The sequence below is a fragment of the Misgurnus anguillicaudatus genome, chromosome 23 (genome assembly GCF_027580225.2).
Source record: "Misgurnus anguillicaudatus chromosome 23, ASM2758022v2, whole genome shotgun sequence".
Taxonomy (NCBI): domain Eukaryota; kingdom Metazoa; phylum Chordata; class Actinopteri; order Cypriniformes; family Cobitidae; genus Misgurnus; species Misgurnus anguillicaudatus.
Genome location: NC_073359.2, coordinates 13,414,763 through 13,432,911, shown reverse-complemented (window position 1 = coordinate 13,432,911; position 18,149 = coordinate 13,414,763). Strand labels below are relative to the sequence as shown.

Sequence of the window (18,149 nt, the reverse complement as noted above, 5' to 3'; positions counted from 1 at the left end):
ACAACTAATCAAACTGATTATGGCAGTGACATTACCCAATCAGAGGTAGAGCACAAGTCTTCACAGAATGAGAGTGGTAATGTTTTGTATGAATGAAGGCTCCACAACTCGAAAATACGGGACAAACGACGTCCCGTGTTGATTCAAAATGACGAGCTAATTCTCAAATTCAGGATGACTTCAGAAATGTTTGAAAAATTATAGCTTGTGTGGAAGCTACCGCACTACTTGTTCAAAAAACGAGCTTAGCTACCTAAAAGCTATTTGATTTAGAAAGCAGCTAAGCTACCGCCAAGCTACTAAAAAATGTAGTTAAACTACTAGCTTCGCTACTTGTAGTGAAGCTACTGCCCAACACTTCTCACGTGTTATAAATGCTTAATAAATGCATTTATTTATTTTACTCAAAGACAGATTCATGATCAGTATGATGTTAATTGTTAAATATATTGTATAGTGAAACTGAAAGGTGTTGCACTCTTTTTCTAAAACTCGTGTTACTTTTTCAAGTATGGCTATGTTTACATGCATAAAACAAATTAGACTGAATTTAATCCAGCTGCAAGTTATGACAGTACAGTTTATATGCCCCCTAAACATTGCAATCTGATTAAAATGTTTGTTTACATGCACATTCCATATAATCCAAACCAAACATCTGCGCAAGCACACAGTCAGGGTTGCCAGACTTGTGTATCAAAACCAGCCGGACATTCAAAAATCCATCCTAATGACTATTCACAGCCCAAATACCAATAACTAATCAACGAAATCCTTTCATCTTTAACCCGCAAAAAAATAAATAAAATAACTTGCGGAAACAGTTTGAACAGTAGCCCAAATCTGAACTTTAACAAAAAGCAGAGGACTTGGCAACACAGTGCACAGCATCTCTCATTTAGTCGGTGCTTTATCTCTGGATTTTTACTTTTTTCAAAGTCAAAGTTGAGTTGGATAAAGTTGTTCTTAAGAAGTTTTTTAGATATAGATGGTTTCATCGGATGCACATGCTGGTCGGAACTTTACTTCCGGTTTCTGTTTGTTTAATGGTCTGACTATTTGTTAAACTGAACTCTTGAACAAATACCTAATTGAAAATAACAAATATTTTGGTTTCAGGTAATCTACCTGTTGTTAATTTTGCTTGTTATATAAATAAACTACTTTAAAAGGACTTTGTTGTTATTTATTCTTAGCAGAGTTTAGCGAAAGTTACATGTTATCCATGAAAGCCGTTTGTTTATATTGTTACTGCTGAAACCGTCTATAGGAAATCTAAACACAATTTTCCAAAGGCACAGCCCTATTTTATTGCTTTATGTAATGTAATGTTATAAAAAGACATGAACGCTGCAGAATATACACTGCGTGACCCCATTACCTTATTAATGTGTGTTGCCATTGCCTTGCTCTTGCATGTTTCTGTGACGAGAATCATATGATACGTAAATAAGAGGTAAATATAAGACATGAAATGGAGCACAATTCGTCTACGCTTGTGCACAATGTATTTTTGCATCCGATTGTCGATTTACGCATTTAAAATAAAGGCTGGATTAACTTAAAAGTATAGTGCATAATTTTTGTATCTATTTTTAAAGTAAGTATTACATGGAATTTTAAGCATTTTTTTTGCTTATAATTTCAAGTAAAACGTATTTTAAAAAGTGGATGCAAAAATGATGCACTACATTTGTAAATCTAGAATATTATTTTTTACAGTGTATCATCGGGTCACAGATCGGATTACACCACCCCTTTCAATACGATTGAAATTTGCATCTGATCAACCTCAATCTTATTGATTAAGGCGTTTACATGAAAACTTTTCAATCTGATTGAGCCCACTGTAAAAAAAAAACCCAACCTAGAATCTACTCAATAAAATTGTTGTAACAATTTGCACTCACTTTGTTTGGGTACATTCTATCCTATATATTTTAATAAAGATACCTACATTTAACTATGACAAAAGAACAAAAAATAAATAGGTAAGGTCTAGCTAATATTTCTCATTACTAATTACTTATAAAAATTGAGTAATTTAAGGGGTTGGATATAAAAATAGTCAGACACAGGATTGCATAAATTGCTTTATTTATTGACCAAATAATGTTTGAAAACATTTAAAACTAATTAATGCAAGTAGTACAAAATAACCCCTATACATTTCAAGTGAAATGTAACAACATATCATAGTGTTACATTCTTAAACGAATTCCATTAAAAAATAAACCAAAGTCTTCATGAAATGTCAAAATCTGACTAGACTCCCCAAATAGAACTAGTTATCGTTATAATGTGAACGGCCCGGAACACCCCAGTATAGTGATGGGGACATGGGGTGGTGATTTGAATTTAAAAGTGCAGTCAGTGCTCATTCAGTAAATGCAGAGTTAACAGATGTTTTATTCTAGATTTAAAAGTGGCTACTGTTGAAGCACATCTGATCTCTTCTGGAATCTGATTTCAGCTACAGATGGCATAAAAGCTAAATCTGACGCACCTTGTTTTGAGTGAACTGTTGGTATTTCTAACTGACCGGATCCTAATGATCCGAGTAATCTGTCAATTAGCATATCTGTCATGTATTTCGGTCCTAAGCCATGAAGTGATTTATAAACGAGTAGCAATAGTTTAAAATCTATTCTAAATGTAACATGAAGCCAGTGTAAAGACCTGAGCACTGGTGTGATGTGCTCAGATTTTTTGGTTCAGGTCATCCACCCTGCTGGTGATGAAAGCATGAATAAGTTTCTCTAAGCCCTGTCTTGAGACAAAACATCTAATTCTGGCAATATTCTGAGATGGTAGTAGTTAAGCTGATTTGCGTATTGCTTGAGAGTTTCATCTTTATTTCCAAATAAAATTTCACTTTAGGATTAGACTAGTCCTAGACTAAAATAAATGTAAGAGCTGTCCAAACCCAAACCAACCTGCACTGACATATCTTAAAATATGTATCCTTAAATAAAATCAGTACCCTTTGTTTTGCCTCAAAATGCACACTGTAAAAATACTTTGCTGCCTTAAAATTTAATCAACTCAGATTTACAAGTCACTTCAACTTACTATGATTTATCTTGACTAGAGATGAGTTGTTATAACTACAGGTGAGTTGTTATAACTTATAACACTAAGTTGACTTTTCTCAACTATATTTTATAAGTTGAGACAACTCATCTCTGTTGACATGACTTGTAAATCTGAGTTGATTTAGCAAAAATTTTAAGGCAGCAAAGTATTTTTTACAGTGCACACAAGTATTGTTTTTAGAAAGGCATGCGTGTTAAAATTATATTTATGAATTAAACTAAGGCCAAGTCCTGGTTTAAGCTAATCCCTATCCGGGAAACCACACATTTATTATTAAAAAGCACTGTCCTTCGGCTAAGATGTTACAACCTATGTGCAATGTTTTGTTGGGGCTAACCGCAGCCCAGGTGTATGATTGGTGTTCTGGTGCAATATGGCTGCCGTCGCATCATTCAGGTGGATGCTGCACATTGGTGGTGTTTAAAAGTCCTGTTCTTTCTGTGTTTGAAGCTTTGATTGTGTTTACAGTGCGCAATATAACATGTATTCATATTTCACGTGTAAAAAAACCACATTATTTTTCACACAATTTACTTATCTGTATACCGCTGTTTTTGCTGTCCTCAAAACAGGCAGCAGAGGCCAAGGGTTGAGGCGTCTTCCCCCGAATTGCTGAATTGTGGCTCATAAAGGTGCGATGAACAGTGGATTAGAGCATCACGCTTGCTCTCACCTCTTTCATCATCATATCTTTTAAAATAGACAATTGTACAGATTAAAGATAAACCCTGATGGATCCGGTTAAACAGAAGTAAAACATTTAGGCTATGTTATGGTCAAACTCTACCATGCAGTATTTACAATATGAAATATAGCAGTTTTAGTAAAATAGTATTTATTTAGATTTTTTCCCCCAGTATTTCAAATTGAATGAGCTGTGTATGGTCATGTACATTAATTTGTATTACACAAGGGATGTCTGCGTAATTGTCAAACATAAAAATAAATCAACTATTGAGAAGCGTGAGATTATAAGTAACTACACATAACGTATTTATACTCCACGTAAATTATTGAAACTGGATGAATGCAAACGTTTCTTGGACAACTTGTTTGCCAGGGCTAATATGGCGGCGATGTTGACGGTGATCCAGCAGTCAGTGCGTGGTCTATGATATATCTATTCGGCGCACTATCAAACGTGTGCATGCATCTGCCCACACAAGCGCTTGGCCAATCAAAAAAAACCTCCCCACTTCAACCTTCACGCCGACCGGTCATGATTGTGTAAATAAACCCCGCCCACACATGTGCGTGGCAAATCAGAGAAGGCTCTCTGCACCCACCTTCGTAGCGAGAACTTCTTGGCATTAAATGATCTCAAAAAAGTTTTGTGATAATTAAATTCATATTTATCTTTATCTAGCCATAAAGATATATATCCTAAAGACGTTGCGTTGCTAATGGCTTCAGAGAGTGAGCGTGACGATTTCCAGCAAATTCTGCAACAGATCGGTGGAAAAAGTAACATCCATTTAATCAGCGCTGTGACCGGACCTGATGGAGACAGCGGTGTTTTTAAGGACTTTATCGCTGACATGTTTAATGATAGCATGCATGAGGACACCACCGACTGTATTGGCAGCAGCAACGGCGAAATTAAAATCCAAACCCGGGATAAAACTGACCCGATCGGTGCTGTTCAAACACAGTCCGATCGATCAGACCAGAGTTCATCGATACATGCTCATTGCACTAAGAGCGTCAAACCAGAAGAGCACAAGAATAAAACAGTGATTTCAAGCAAAAATATCAGCGGAGAGAAGAGGTCTATTAAATGCTCCGTGATCATATTCATCTTCCGACATGATTATGTTTGCAAAAATGATAATAAAGTCTGCTTGCGCGAGATCCTGAAGGACGTCCGAGCTCGCGTAAAGAGAAACGCGCTGAGCCCGGCTCTGCTGGGACTCATTCACACTGACTCTAGTCGATCACAGAACCGCGAGTCAGTAGATTTACTAGATCGATCCCTCCGATCAGTGTTTATCGATCACCCACAACAAGCCATATGGACCGGCCATTACGTCACGAAGGACCCGGATGTGCTCTACGCGATCAAAATTAACGCATGTAAAGCTATCAAGTCTTCATTGTACGGAGGTCAGAGAAGTCTGTGGTTGTAAAATGCATCCTCAAATATCTGATGACATACCTACCCTGACAACATTTTGGCATAGCGTAACTCAGTTTGAAGTGCAAAGTTTTTAGGTTCGAACTCAGTCAGCTTAATAATGTTTTGCTGCATTTTGGCCATCAAATTCTGAAAACCTGAAGCTACTTGTACATTATGACGTCACACCTGCAAAAAAGACATGTGAATAATTCCACCTAACAATTTCTGGTTTCTGAAACGTTCCCATAATGTTAGTTTTTAGTGGTTTGTTTTTGGTTCCCTAGGAACATTTTCTTTACAGAAAATTAATTTGTGCTGGGAATATCCTTTACCACCTTTTTTCTGCTTTTGTCTGTACTTTCAGTCACATTGCCTATGTAGGTCTGTTAATCCTAATCACATGATTTGGGGAATTTTCATGCATGGATACCCAAGAAGAATGAATGCTATTCTTTATGTTGCAGACAGTAGCTCTGATGATAAAGGCCGTATGATCTGGCCACTGACGTGTTTACCAGGAATATTCAGAAAAGGCAAGAGAGGACAAGCTGACATAATTTCTCGTAAATGGCAGCAAGGTATGACAATTATAATAATGATAATTATCACATCTATAATATCATGACATTTTGTTTCAAACCAGTTTCTTCACAATTATTCATTATGTAACCTACCTTTGCAGACAAGACACAGACCACTGAAGAAGGAATACCTCTGCAGATGAAGGCAACGTCACAATGACGGCTAGCTACCTTTCGGAATAGATCAAAATGGTTTAAAAGAAAGCCCAAAACTGTGTGCCTGTGTTCTACACAGGTGATATTTTCTTGCACTATAACTAACCACTCAGGATTAAGGCAAACCAGAACTGATGACAATGTAAGGCTGCTACAATATTACTCATGATTTTAGAAGGATATCTGGTTATAATTATAGTATAAAGTAGTGTTTGTTACAAAGTAGAAATCTGATGTGACAAATACACCGTGACTGCAATGTTTAAACTACTTTTTTATTTAGTTACTTTATTGCTTCAGCTGACCATGTGAATCATCAAAAATGTAGTGTTTCTTCTCAATAAAAATATAAATATTTTTTAAAAATATAAATGTATAGGCTCATAAAGATGTTACTAATGTCTAGTGCAACAGTATCTTGACATTCCTTTTTTTATTTAATTTGTTAATTTTCTTTTTTGTTACACTTATCTCAATTTACACAAGCAATAAAGAGAAAATGCCAAGTACTGCTACTAAAATGAATAAAACAAATTCTGCTGTCAACTATTTGTTGTTTTAGTTTAAAATGCAATGAGCTCTTTATCTACATATAGCATCTAGATAGTAGTAGTGTACACAGAAAGCATAAAAGTCTCATAATAGCCAGGTACAAGCTATTGTAACGTCTTACTAAAGTAGTGAGCAAACTGAATAAAATGTTACGTTTAAATAGTAAAAATAACCATAATATATTTTAAAGTAATAATTTTATTATTATTATTATTAATAATTACATTTTACAGAATAATAATCTTAAAATTGGGGTTTAAATGTTTTTCCATCTTGGGCCACTGAGCGGCATGCGCGTGCACATGTGCTTCATGTTCTCCTTTTGACCACCAAAGAAGATCTGCTTGAGTCCTGTCGCCTGCCTGAAAATAATTTCTACAGCCTTCATATATAATTTATTAAATTAGAAATAGGAGATATTGTACATAAAAATGAATATTTTATTCACATTTGTTTAATCATAAATTTACGTATTATACAGCCTTTGATTTTAGATTAAGTTACATGTTGATTTATTCAGGCATGCTTTAGGTCGTCTTGTTGCAGCGCTCATTGTCAGACGAGTGCGAGCTACTGGTGCATATAGCGCTTGATCGCTCGAGCTCTTCAATCAGTTTTCATTTATATTTAAATACACTTTATTGAATTTTGGATATTTGCGTTATAAATCTGGAGGACAAACAGACTTTATGATGATCACTTCAGCCGGTAAGTGAATGTGAATGAATGATGGAGAGTGAGTTTGATTTAGCTGAGTCACACAGCTAACCGCTAAACACTTTTCTTTTTTTGCGTTATTTTTTTACATGTTTATGTGTGTAATGGTAAGAAAGTTATATTTTTATTGTGCTTTATTTTACTTTTCTAATTAAATAGAAGGTGTTGATTGCGTGTATGTTTGTTTATTTAGTTTCGTTTTCATTGACAGCGCTGAAGGATTGTTGGATGTTTATTTGTTATACAATGCGTTTTTTTTAATCTTATACAAATTTCAACACTTTAATGCGTTTTAAAAAACGACAAATATTAAAACTTTCACATATATAGTGTTTGTCAAAAGTTTTTGTTGTTTAGCAAAAATGTCTTGTCAATGTAACGTTAAGTGTCAGCCTTGTCATCAAGTATACTGTATATAGAGATTAATATATAATGGATCAAACTAGACTGATAGACAAGCAGAGGGTTAACTGTAGACAAATACTCTTTACTGTAGATATATGTATTATTAATCCATTTAGATGCATATACTGTATATCTGTTGTGAGTGGACAGTATGTATTGACAGTGGGTTTGCTGTTTTTATAGCTGGTATAATTTCCTTGCTGGATGAAGATGAGCCACAGCTCAAGGTACAACCCATGTTTATAAAAATAAATATTTAAATGTTTATTGCGTTGAAACATTATTAATAATAATCTCTTTTTCTTTTGAAGGAGTTTGCACTTCACAAACTAAACTCCATTGTTAATGACTTCTGGGCTGAGATTTCAGAGTCAGTAGACAAAATGTAAGTAAGACTAACGTTACATTAGTTATACACTGATATATTGGCCTAATTTTGGAACTTTATAATTAGCAGCATCGGCTGATGCGTTTTTTCAATCGGCCTTTCCTAATTTTGTTGTTCCTAATGTAAAGACAGTAGGGTTGTAACGGTATGATTTTCCACGGTATGATAATTGTCTCCGAAACTATCGTGGTTTCACTGGATATATTCATTTGTTCACATCGTCATATAGTGAGTGAAATGTATAGTTTTTATTATATGCCCTAAGTATAACCAACTTAAATTGATCTGTAATATAAATCACTTAAATGGGCTTTAGCGCCTCTTTTTGCAGCCACTCTTTGTCCACATTTCTTGCAAACTGGATATCCATCTTCAAGGACAAGCCCGCAATCGTTTTTCGTATACCCAAATTATTTTCAAACTAGATTTTAACTTTTTCTGGTGGGGGATAGAGGTTAGAATTTGTAGTCTCTGGCTCTGACATTTTCTCTGCTGTACATAAACGAGTGGAGTCTAGCAGTCACTCCAAATGAAGTTGCATGTGCGTAGTAGTGCAGGTGAGATCTGCTTTATTTTTTCCCCCCAAACCATGTATAAGCAAATGTTTACGGTATGATAACCGTGAAAGTATACCTTTACAACCCTAAAAGACAGTAAATTAACCAACCATTATTCACTTTTTAACATGACGTAAGGTTGTGTAACAAAAAACAACACTCCGACGGGAAGCAAATCTTATTTTAACTTATTTCGTAAAGTGTCAGATCCGCAGTACATGTATTGCAAATATTTTTTAAGTACCTAAAAATGGTATATTTATAAGTATTACGCATACAATTTTTTTGTTATTTTATGTCAAAGCCAGTCGGCCACTTTGCTTTCTCGGCATCGGCCATTAAAAAAACTATATTGGTCGATCACTACACTACATACACAGCACTGCCACAAGGCTTTAATCTTTAAATATTTTATTCTAATACTATGTATTTTCTTGGTCAGTGAAGTCCTGTATGAGGATGAGACGTTTTGTAGCAGAGAGTTTGCCGCGCTGGTGGCTTCCAAAGTGTTTTACCACCTTGGTGCTTTCGAGGAATCTTTGAACTACGCTCTGGGTGCCGGAGATCTCTTCAATGTCAACGATGATTCAGAATATGTCGAGACGATCATTGGTAAGTGACAAGCTTTGTCCGAATAAACCCAGCTAAAGTCATTTTTAGTGATTTACTGTTTTCTACATAAAATCATCCTAATATAATATAAAGAACATTCTGTGAAAATATAACCTTGAGACCTTTAATATTGACTAAGTAAGATCATGTAAAAGATTAAAATCCATGTGAAATCAGTCATTGAACTCAAACCTTGATGCTCTTAACCTCATTATTATATCGTGAGACCTGGATTTAACACACAGGGTCACATATGTTTTAATTATCTCTAGCTGGCAACATCATTTACTAATTGTTCTTTGTCCATCATTGCCAAATGTATTGATCATTACACCAAACTGCGCGTGGAGAACGCAGAGCTGCCGGAGGATGAGGAAAAGAAAAGCATTGATCCACGTCTGGAGGGAATCGTCAACAAGATGTTTCAGCGGTGCTTGGGAGATCACAAGTACAAACAAGCCATTGGCATCGCGTTAGAGACCAGACGCTTGGACATCTTTGAGAAAACAATCCTGGAATCAGTATGTTGCTTATTGCCTACTCTGTCTTTATTTAACATTAACTTAGCTTTTTATTAGCATTTGAGCTATCTCAATCATTTGTTCATGATAACACCTTCTACTTGTTTGTGTTTTTCCACAGAATGACATTGGTGGTTTGCTAGCCTACAGTCTGAAGATCTGCATGTCCCTCATGCAGAACAAAAAGTTTCGTAACGAAGTTCTCAGAGTTCTTGTCAAGCTGTACATGAACTTGGAAATGCCCGACTTCATTAACGTTTGCCAGGTAACCTTTCCTGAATTGGCGTCAGCTTTGAATGGATTTGTTTTCGGACATTTCTGCGTAACAACATACATTTTTTCTTCACAGTGTCTGATTTTCCTGGATGACCCTCAAGCTGTAAGTGATATTCTGGAAAAGTTGGTGAAGGAGGATAACCTCCTGATGGCCTATCAGATCTGCTTTGACCTGTATGAGAGCGCCAGCCAGCAGTTCCTGTCCTCAGTCATTCAAAACTTGCGTACAGTCGGCACACCCATCCCCGCAGTACCCGGGTCTACCAACACGGGCACCGTCCCAACCCAAGAGAAAGACAGGTAAGAGGCAGAGGGCATGCCAGTATTATTTGTGTATGGTACATTTTAAAACCACTAATTGTTCCTTCTGGGTAAGAGATTCACCCCCTTAAATGGGACATATCATAAAAATCTGACTTTTTCCATGTTTAAGTGCTATAATTGGGTCCCCAATGCTTGTATCAACCTAAAAAATGTGAAAAGAGATCAACCCAGTAACTTAGTTTTGGTAAACCATTCTCTACAAACATGTGCAAAAATAGGTAATTGAAATTTCACTTTCCTTGTGATGTCAAAAAAGCATAATAGCACCAAACCACAGCACTGCCTTTTAGTGCAGAGATCAAGTCATTTGCATTTAAAAGGACACACCCAAAAACCGTGAATTTTTGCTCAAACCTACAAAGTGGCAATTTTAATAAATTATCTATATGGTATTTAGAGTTAAAACTTCACATACATACTCTGAGTCTAGGGACACCAATGATTTATTTGACATCTTAACATATTGTTAAATGTACCCTTTAAAAATGGTAAAATCAAACTTTTCCTAAACTGTTTAGCATTATTTCATAAAATTCTTTGTAGATGCCTTAATTATCAATGGCAAACACTTCTTCAGTGAAATGATTTGAATTAGCGGTTGACTGATATAAAAAAAATTTGGCCGATTGAACGATAATACAAATGGAATTTAATTGCAGAAAATAAGAGGCAAACAGAAAATAGGTGAAACTAAACGAAACATTTATTGTGAATAAATGTTATATTTATAAATCTTAAATACTCTCGTACAAATAAAACCATGAATTGTGATTGTAAGGCAAAATGTTTTTACTTATGTTTATGTGATAATGATATAGGTCTTTTTTGTTTTTTTATTAGTGATGCTATGGAGACCGATGAGAAACCTGGAAGCTCACCTGCTGGAAAGACCGCAGACCAGGTAGTTAATCTCATTTTGTTGTCATCAGTTCACAAGTGTCTGTAAAATGCAAGCACATCCTGAGTGTATGTTTTTATTTTTAGAAGGAAGAGCCAAAAGACCAGAACTCCAAAATGATCAAAATACTAAGTGGTGAAATGGCGATCGAGCTCCATCTTCAGTTCCTCATTCGAAATAACAATACAGACCTAATGATTCTTAAAAACACAAAGGTAGGAAACCAGAGCAATGCAGCGAATTTATCATATCTGACCAGCTAATGTTAACCCACAGGGGTCTAAAGGTGTTTTGTTACAACATAAAATTGTAACGCTTCACGATAAGCTTGTATTACTAAACATTATTAAATGCATTTACTAACATGAACAAACAATAAACAATATTGTTTTTCAGCATGTATTCATTCATGTTAATGCATTTATTTATGTTAGTTCATGGTACATTAATTAAATGTTAACACAGTTACAACGTTTGCTTTTATTAATATATGAGTAAATACCAAAATTAACATAAACTAAGATTAATAAATGTTGTAGAAGTATTGTTCAATGTAAGTTCATGTTAGCTAATGCATTAACTCTAATTGTTAACAAATACAACCTTATTGTAAAGTGTACCTCATGAATTAAACTTATAATAGAGCATGAGATACTTTGCCTTATAACCTAAACATGTCATTTTGTTTAGCATTTTATTTTTTTCTCGTTTTAGGACGCAGTTCGAAATTCAGTGTGCCACACAGCCACAGTCATAGCAAACTCATTCATGCACACGGGAACGACAAGTGATCAGTTTCTCAGGTAAAATATGTGTCAAACGCTTACTGTACTAAACAGAATATTGTTGTTATCAGAAAAAATTATAAGGATTTTTTTTTCAGAGAGAATTTGGAGTGGCTGGCAAGAGCAACTAACTGGGCAAAGTTCACAGCAACAGCTAGTCTTGGCGTCATTCATAAGGTTAACAATATTCTTGCTTGTGTGTTATAATAATATTATCATGTGCCTATGCATAAGGTTTCTTTCTAAAGGTAAGGTTAACTAGGATTTGTTTTTTGTGAGGAAACCGATGCACAACTACCAAATTTCAATGTTTGATCTTTTAAAAATTGTTATTTAGCAAAATCTATACTGAAATGTAGCCACTGGTACATGTGTCACATATTGTCAATGAAGTTAATATAGCAATGTCATTCTTTTGACAATTTGTTTAGTTGATGTTTATCTTGTTAAGAAATTGAAACAAATTTGTTTATAGCCTCCATGTAAAGTTTTGTAAATATAATTTTATCTCTTGAAATGAAAAATAATGGATTTGAGGTTCTTATCTGGATTTTCATTGTTAAATGTAATTGCATCTGTATGCAGGGTCATGAAAAGGAGGCACTACAATTAATGGCGACCTACCTGCCCAAAGACACCTCACCCGGGTCAGCCTATCAGGAAGGTGGTGGGCTATATGCTCTTGGATTGATTCATGCCAATCACGGAGGGGACATTATCGACTATCTGCTGAGCCAATTGAAGAATGCCAGTAATGATGTATGTCCTTTGCAAATGACATTTAAATACATGTGATACCAAAGCACCTGCAGTGCTTTGTCGAAAGGGAATGTTTTAATGTTTTCTGTTCTCTATTTTTAGATTGTTCGTCATGGTGGAGCTCTCGGCCTCGGACTAGCTGCTCTAGGCACTGCCCGCCAAGATGTTTACGATCTGCTCAAATCAAACCTATATCAAGATGATGCAGTAACAGGCATGTGATGCTTTTTAAAACATATTTTAGACCCATTACAAAGCATTAAGCTTTAAACCATTTTATTTTACCATGTAACTTGTCATGCATCTTTTGTCATATGAACAAGGGCCCGATTTTGCATACATGGCTTAAAGGTCTCATATGTGGGTGGGTTACACTAAAAAAGATTAGGCTTAAATCTGGTTTAAAATAAAGCAATAAGCCCCAAGAAACAGTGGGTTGCCAGTTGTTAAAACCCCCTTAGCTGTTATAAGAAACTAAGGCCTAATCCTGGCTTAATCTAAGCTTTGTAAAACCATGCCATGATGTCTTGAATAGTGGCTATTTTGAGGAAAAGTGTGTTATTGGTTTTCTGCATTGCACGTCATCTCATAGTTGACCATACAAAGCCTTTCTAAGTTTACATTTTCATTTGAAATTATGAAAATGATTTTAACTAACAATAATGTTGTCATGTGTTGTTACAGGAGAAGCATCTGGTCTTGCTTTGGGACTTGTCATGTTGGGCTCGAAATCAGCCCAGGCTATAGAAGACATGGTGGGCTACGCTCAGGAGACTCAGCATGAGAAGATCTTGCGTGGCCTGGCTGTCGGCATTGCTATGGTGATGTACGGCAGGATGGAGGAGGCAGATGCTCTCATCGAGAGTCTTTGCAGAGATAAAGTGAGTATTTGTGCACATGCCATCTATTTCTATTGTACACTTTTCTTTTTTTAGTATACATCGGTGGTTGTAGTCAATAATATATATACATTTCAGTCTGCAATTACAAATTTTCATGCTGACATAAATGATTCAAAAATTTCCATTTTAATAATAAAAATGATTTAGTCTAGAAAAACAAGATTGATTTAAAAGTCTAAACAGTTTAAAAAAAATCTTTCTTTCCCTTTATTCTCAGTAAAAACTTACTGATTTCTACACTACCTGATAAAAGTCTTGTCCCTTGTGTACAAATTGAATATATTAAAAATATATTTCTAATCAAAATTGGTTTTCAAGAAATGGGTCATTTTAATCCCAACAGCTTTTGTAATAATGTTTCAGTGCAAAACTAAACTGTCAAGAAGTATTCTAATATTCACAGCTTGGCAAAGCCCATTGAGTCAATTTTTGCAAAGACATAAGTCTTGTCGCCTTGTCATATAAGGTTCATCTGTGACTAATAATGGATCATTTAGGTCTCAGGTGTGTATAAAAAGAACCCCAGTACATTAGACCTTCACATCAACTGCAACTGGACCTCTGCAAACATGCCTAACATTCACCCTGATACTAAAGTTTTGATTATGAGGAGGCTGAAGACAAGATCCACTGCTGATGTGGCAGACACCTTCAATGTGTCTCAGAGTCAACTACAGAGGATAGAAAAAAGATTTGAAGAGAAGGTCAGGCAGACCCCGGAATACAACTGCTTGAGAGGACCGTTTGTTGGCTCGAAAATCCAAGGCCAGCCCATTTTCCACTGCAGCAGAGCTCCACGAGACCTGGTCACCTGAAATACCTATGTCAACCAGAACAGATTGTCGGATTTTGTCTCGAAATGGCCCCCATGGTCGAATCAGTGCCCAGATGCCAGCACTAAACAAAAGGCCCACTGCCTGCTTAAAGGATGGACCCTGGAAAAGGAGAAGGTGGATTTTCCAGATGAATCTTCTGTTGAATTACACCACAGTCGCTGCAAATTTTGCAGGAGACCTACTGGAGCCCGCATGGATCCGAGATTCACCTAGAAAACAGTGAAGTTTGGTGGCGGAAAAATCATGGTCTGGTTACATCCAGTATGGGTGTGTGTGAGAGATCTGTAGGCTGGAAGGCAACATCAATAGTCTTAAATACCAAGAAATTTTAGCTACCTCTTATATTCCCAACCATAAAAGAGGTCAAATTCTGCAGCAGGATGGTGCTCCATCGCATACTTCCATCTCCACAGCAAAGTTCCTCAAAGCAAAGAAGATCAAGATGCTCCAGGATTGGTCAGCCCAGTCACCAGACATGAACATCATTGAGCATATGTGGGGTAGGATGAAAGAGGAAGCATGGAAGACAAAACCAAAGAATATTGATGAACTCCGGAAGGGAAGCAAGACTGCTTCCTTTGCTAATCCTGATGACTTCATCGATACATTGTATGAATCCTTGCCAAACCGCATGGATGCAGTCCGTCAAGCTCATGGAAGTCATACAAGATATTCAATTTGGATCTCACAGCACCACTACTTAATTTTCTGACTTATTTTTGTATTTGCAGTCAGTTTCTTAAATTTCTGTATAGGTGACAAAACTTTTGTCTTGCCAAAATTTGAACTTTCTGTCTTGATTAAATGATAAATCTTTTTTCAGTGAAACTAATTTATTTCAGTGCATTAAACGTCATTTGGGAGGGTTTTAGCATTTCATATGAACTGTTTCTAACACCAATTGATTAATTGAAAGTCAAGTTAATAGCAGGTGTTTCAATAAAATAGATTAGCGACAAGACTTATATATTTCAATCTTCAATTACAAATTTTCATGCTGACATAAATGATTCAAAAATTTCCATTTTAATAATAAAGATAATTAAATGATTTAGTCTAGAAAAACAAGATTGATTTGAAAGTCTAAACAGTTTTTTAAAAAATCATTCTTTCCCTTTTTTCTCTGTAAAACCTCACTGATTTCTATAGTAATGGTGGTCCATGCAGATAAACGGCAACACTAAGGCTCTGTTTTGTCTCACTCTTTCTGCAGGACCCAATCTTGCGTCGGTCGGGAATGTACACAGTGGCAATGGCGTACTGTGGTTCTGGGAACAACAAAGCCATCAGACGTCTGCTCCACGTTGCTGTGAGTCTTGCACAATGCAAATATTTCCAGCAATAATTGTTTAGACCGATTGCTTTTTGCTTTGAACTTGTTTGAGGATTTTTGTAATGAATTGTTCAGCAGTTAAAAAGTACTATTGCTTTAAGTACTATTGCTACGATGCCTAGCTGTGTATGTAGAACAATGAAAGATGGACATGTTACCCTTCAGGATGGCATGCAATACGTTTGGAAAGCTAGTGAAATACATTAAACTGAATTATGATGCAAATCTCTTTACATCTCTGGATTCGATATAATACATGCAAAAACACATGGTGTGGACTATGGTGTATAACATGGCTCTTTTATCAAAGTAAACTAATTCAGATGGGAAGCCTGGGAAATCGGACTTTTTCCATGTTTAAGTGCTGTGATTGGGTCCCCAGTGCTGCTCATCATTGTGATAAGTGTTTGAATTTCATCAGCTCATTTGCATTTTAAAGGACACACCCAAAACGGCACATTTTTGCACACACCTACAAAGTGGCAACTTTACATGCTATAATAAATTATTTATATGGTATTTTGAGCTAAAACTGTGAGGACACCTAAGATTTATTTGACATCTTAAAAAAGCATGCAATGGCCCCTTTAAACCTGGGAGAAATAAAAGGGCTGGTAAATAAAGCTACAATTATTTTTATGATTTTTAATGCAGGATAAACCCATGAATCACGTGTTGGTATACATTTCATTTCAGCAGAATTAAGTTTTCTCCAAAGCTTTATTTCTATGATAAATGTGATAAGTTTTAATCTATTCTGATTTCCTGCAGGGGGCGACATTTCAACACACAGTTACAACACATTTAGCGTTACAGCCTGAAATTTTTCTTTTGCCAGAGTCGTTTCTATTTTGCAGGATCTAAACACAGCCTGAAATTTTTCTTTTGCCAGAGTCGTTTCTATTTTGCAGGATCTAAACTCGCTTTAAAAAAATAAATGTACGTGTCATATATATATTATGATTATTCCTATGAAAGCAAAGCTTGATTTCAGTATTTTATAAATAGGCTCGGGTCACATTTTGGCACACAAGCTACAATTAATTTATAACTTATTTACCTATTGGTAAAAGGTTACAGGATTAAATCAGTGGCAAGGATCAGTTATTTGCTTACATGAAAGTGTCAACTTAAATTGTAAAACTTTTTTTTATACATTTTTAATATAATTAGAAATATAATATATAAAATAAAAAATTATAATTTGAATATGCAGATTATTTAAAATTTTGTCTTGTTGATATTCAGATTTTTTAATTCCGTGTTTCGAGAGACATGTCAGATATTGTAACATCGGTTGCTTATACTGTTCACTTACAAAAGGATGATGTTAGTAAGAGCTTCACCAGTGAACCAATAGTTAAATGGAAATTACAGAAACTAGGTTAGATAAGAGATTGCAGAGATAGGGAATAACTCATAATTAACAACCAACCAATCCAATGTAGGTAGATTCAAAACTGCCCATAAGCTCATTACATTGTGATAAGAAAACAAAGTCTGTTTTTAAAGAAATCATATTAGTGTAGGCTGTTATTTAATCTGATATGTGAAGACATGATAGGGACGTGAGAAGGTACTACATTGTGAAAGCAACTGAGAAACACATTACAGTAGTTGTTTTCACTCTAATATATCTTGAGAAATAATGCAATAACTTTCAACGATGCTTGAATTGTTATCGTCACATCTCTGTTTTCTGAATATTGTTTGCTCTCTTTCCATCAGGTGAGTGACGTGAATGATGATGTTCGAAGAGCCGCTGTCGAGTCCATTGGCTTCATCATGTTCAGGTACTGTACCACCTGTCCTCACCTGTTCCTCTTTTATCACCCTACTCAGTTATTTTAGTCTGTGCTTCAGTTTAAACAGACCACATTATGACAGGCCGCTCTCTAAAAGCTTGCCAGGAAACTAGATTAATCAACTGTAGTGCAAACACAGACGAAATTCCACCCATTCTTCTGCCGTATTTTCCCAAATGTGTTTCGAGTATCGGGCTTGTTGCCCCTATTAAAAAATGAAGAGGAAACACAGAGATGGATCTTTTCCTGCTGTCATGCTGTACCACACTTAACTGCACCAATCGGTACTTGGTTGTCCTGTAAGGGTGAGAAGTATAGGTGAGGTGTCCATTGTTAGTCCCAGTAACTCAACTGGCAGAGCATTGCATTAGTAGTGCAAAGGTTATGAGTTTTTTTTCCAGAGGAACACACACATTCACTGACAGACCTTGACTAAACCAAAGCCAGATAACTTGCTTTTTTAAGCATATGCAAGCATACACGCACAGTCAAGTGCACAGCCTCGCAAAGCATTTTTCATTTGATTTGTA

The 18,149-nt window shown here is 35.8% G+C and overlaps 2 protein-coding genes across 5 annotated transcripts in view; both read left to right on the top strand.

Annotated features, from left to right (window-relative positions):
• The first annotated feature begins 4,227 nt into the window (after positions 1 to 4,227).
• LOC129454063 (uncharacterized) lies at positions 4,228 to 6,495 on the top strand. 3 transcript variants are annotated; one of them, XM_055218540.2, is made up of 3 exons: positions 4,249 to 5,169; positions 5,677 to 5,790; positions 5,895 to 6,495. In XM_055218540.2, exons 1-3 carry the CDS (start codon positions 4,500 to 4,502, stop codon positions 5,951 to 5,953), a joined length of 843 nt encoding a protein of 280 aa, XP_055074515.2. In that variant the 5' UTR covers positions 4,249 to 4,499; the 3' UTR covers positions 5,954 to 6,495. The 3 variants fall into 3 exon arrangements, 2 of the variants coding, with proteins under 2 accessions (XP_055074515.2, XP_055074514.2); XM_055218539.2 differs by having other exon boundaries at positions 4,272 to 5,199; XR_008647675.2 differs by lacking the exon at positions 5,895 to 6,495 and having other exon boundaries at positions 4,228 to 5,307.
• Positions 6,496 to 7,021: 526 nt separating this feature from the next.
• The window catches only part of psmd1 (proteasome 26S subunit, non-ATPase 1), a 46,039-nt gene continuing 34,911 nt past the window's right edge, over positions 7,022 to 18,149 (top strand). The window contains exons 1-16 of one of the 2 annotated variants that reach the window (XM_055217552.2): positions 7,022 to 7,209; positions 7,807 to 7,850; positions 7,935 to 8,008; positions 9,011 to 9,180; positions 9,493 to 9,701; positions 9,823 to 9,966; positions 10,051 to 10,277; positions 11,142 to 11,205; positions 11,286 to 11,414; positions 11,914 to 12,002; positions 12,083 to 12,161; positions 12,570 to 12,743; positions 12,846 to 12,957; positions 13,428 to 13,624; positions 15,695 to 15,790; positions 17,543 to 17,607. In XM_055217552.2, the coding sequence (XP_055073527.2) occupies positions 7,191 to 7,209; positions 7,807 to 7,850; positions 7,935 to 8,008; positions 9,011 to 9,180; positions 9,493 to 9,701; positions 9,823 to 9,966; positions 10,051 to 10,277; positions 11,142 to 11,205; positions 11,286 to 11,414; positions 11,914 to 12,002; positions 12,083 to 12,161; positions 12,570 to 12,743; positions 12,846 to 12,957; positions 13,428 to 13,624; positions 15,695 to 15,790; positions 17,543 to 17,607 (1,892 nt within the window). In that variant the 5' untranslated portion in view covers positions 7,022 to 7,190. The remainder of the gene's footprint in view (positions 7,210 to 7,806; positions 7,851 to 7,934; positions 8,009 to 9,010; positions 9,181 to 9,492; positions 9,702 to 9,822; positions 9,967 to 10,050; positions 10,278 to 11,141; positions 11,206 to 11,285; positions 11,415 to 11,913; positions 12,003 to 12,082; positions 12,162 to 12,569; positions 12,744 to 12,845; positions 12,958 to 13,427; positions 13,625 to 15,694; positions 15,791 to 17,542; positions 17,608 to 18,149) is intronic. The other variant, XM_055217553.2, reaches the window with a different exon arrangement.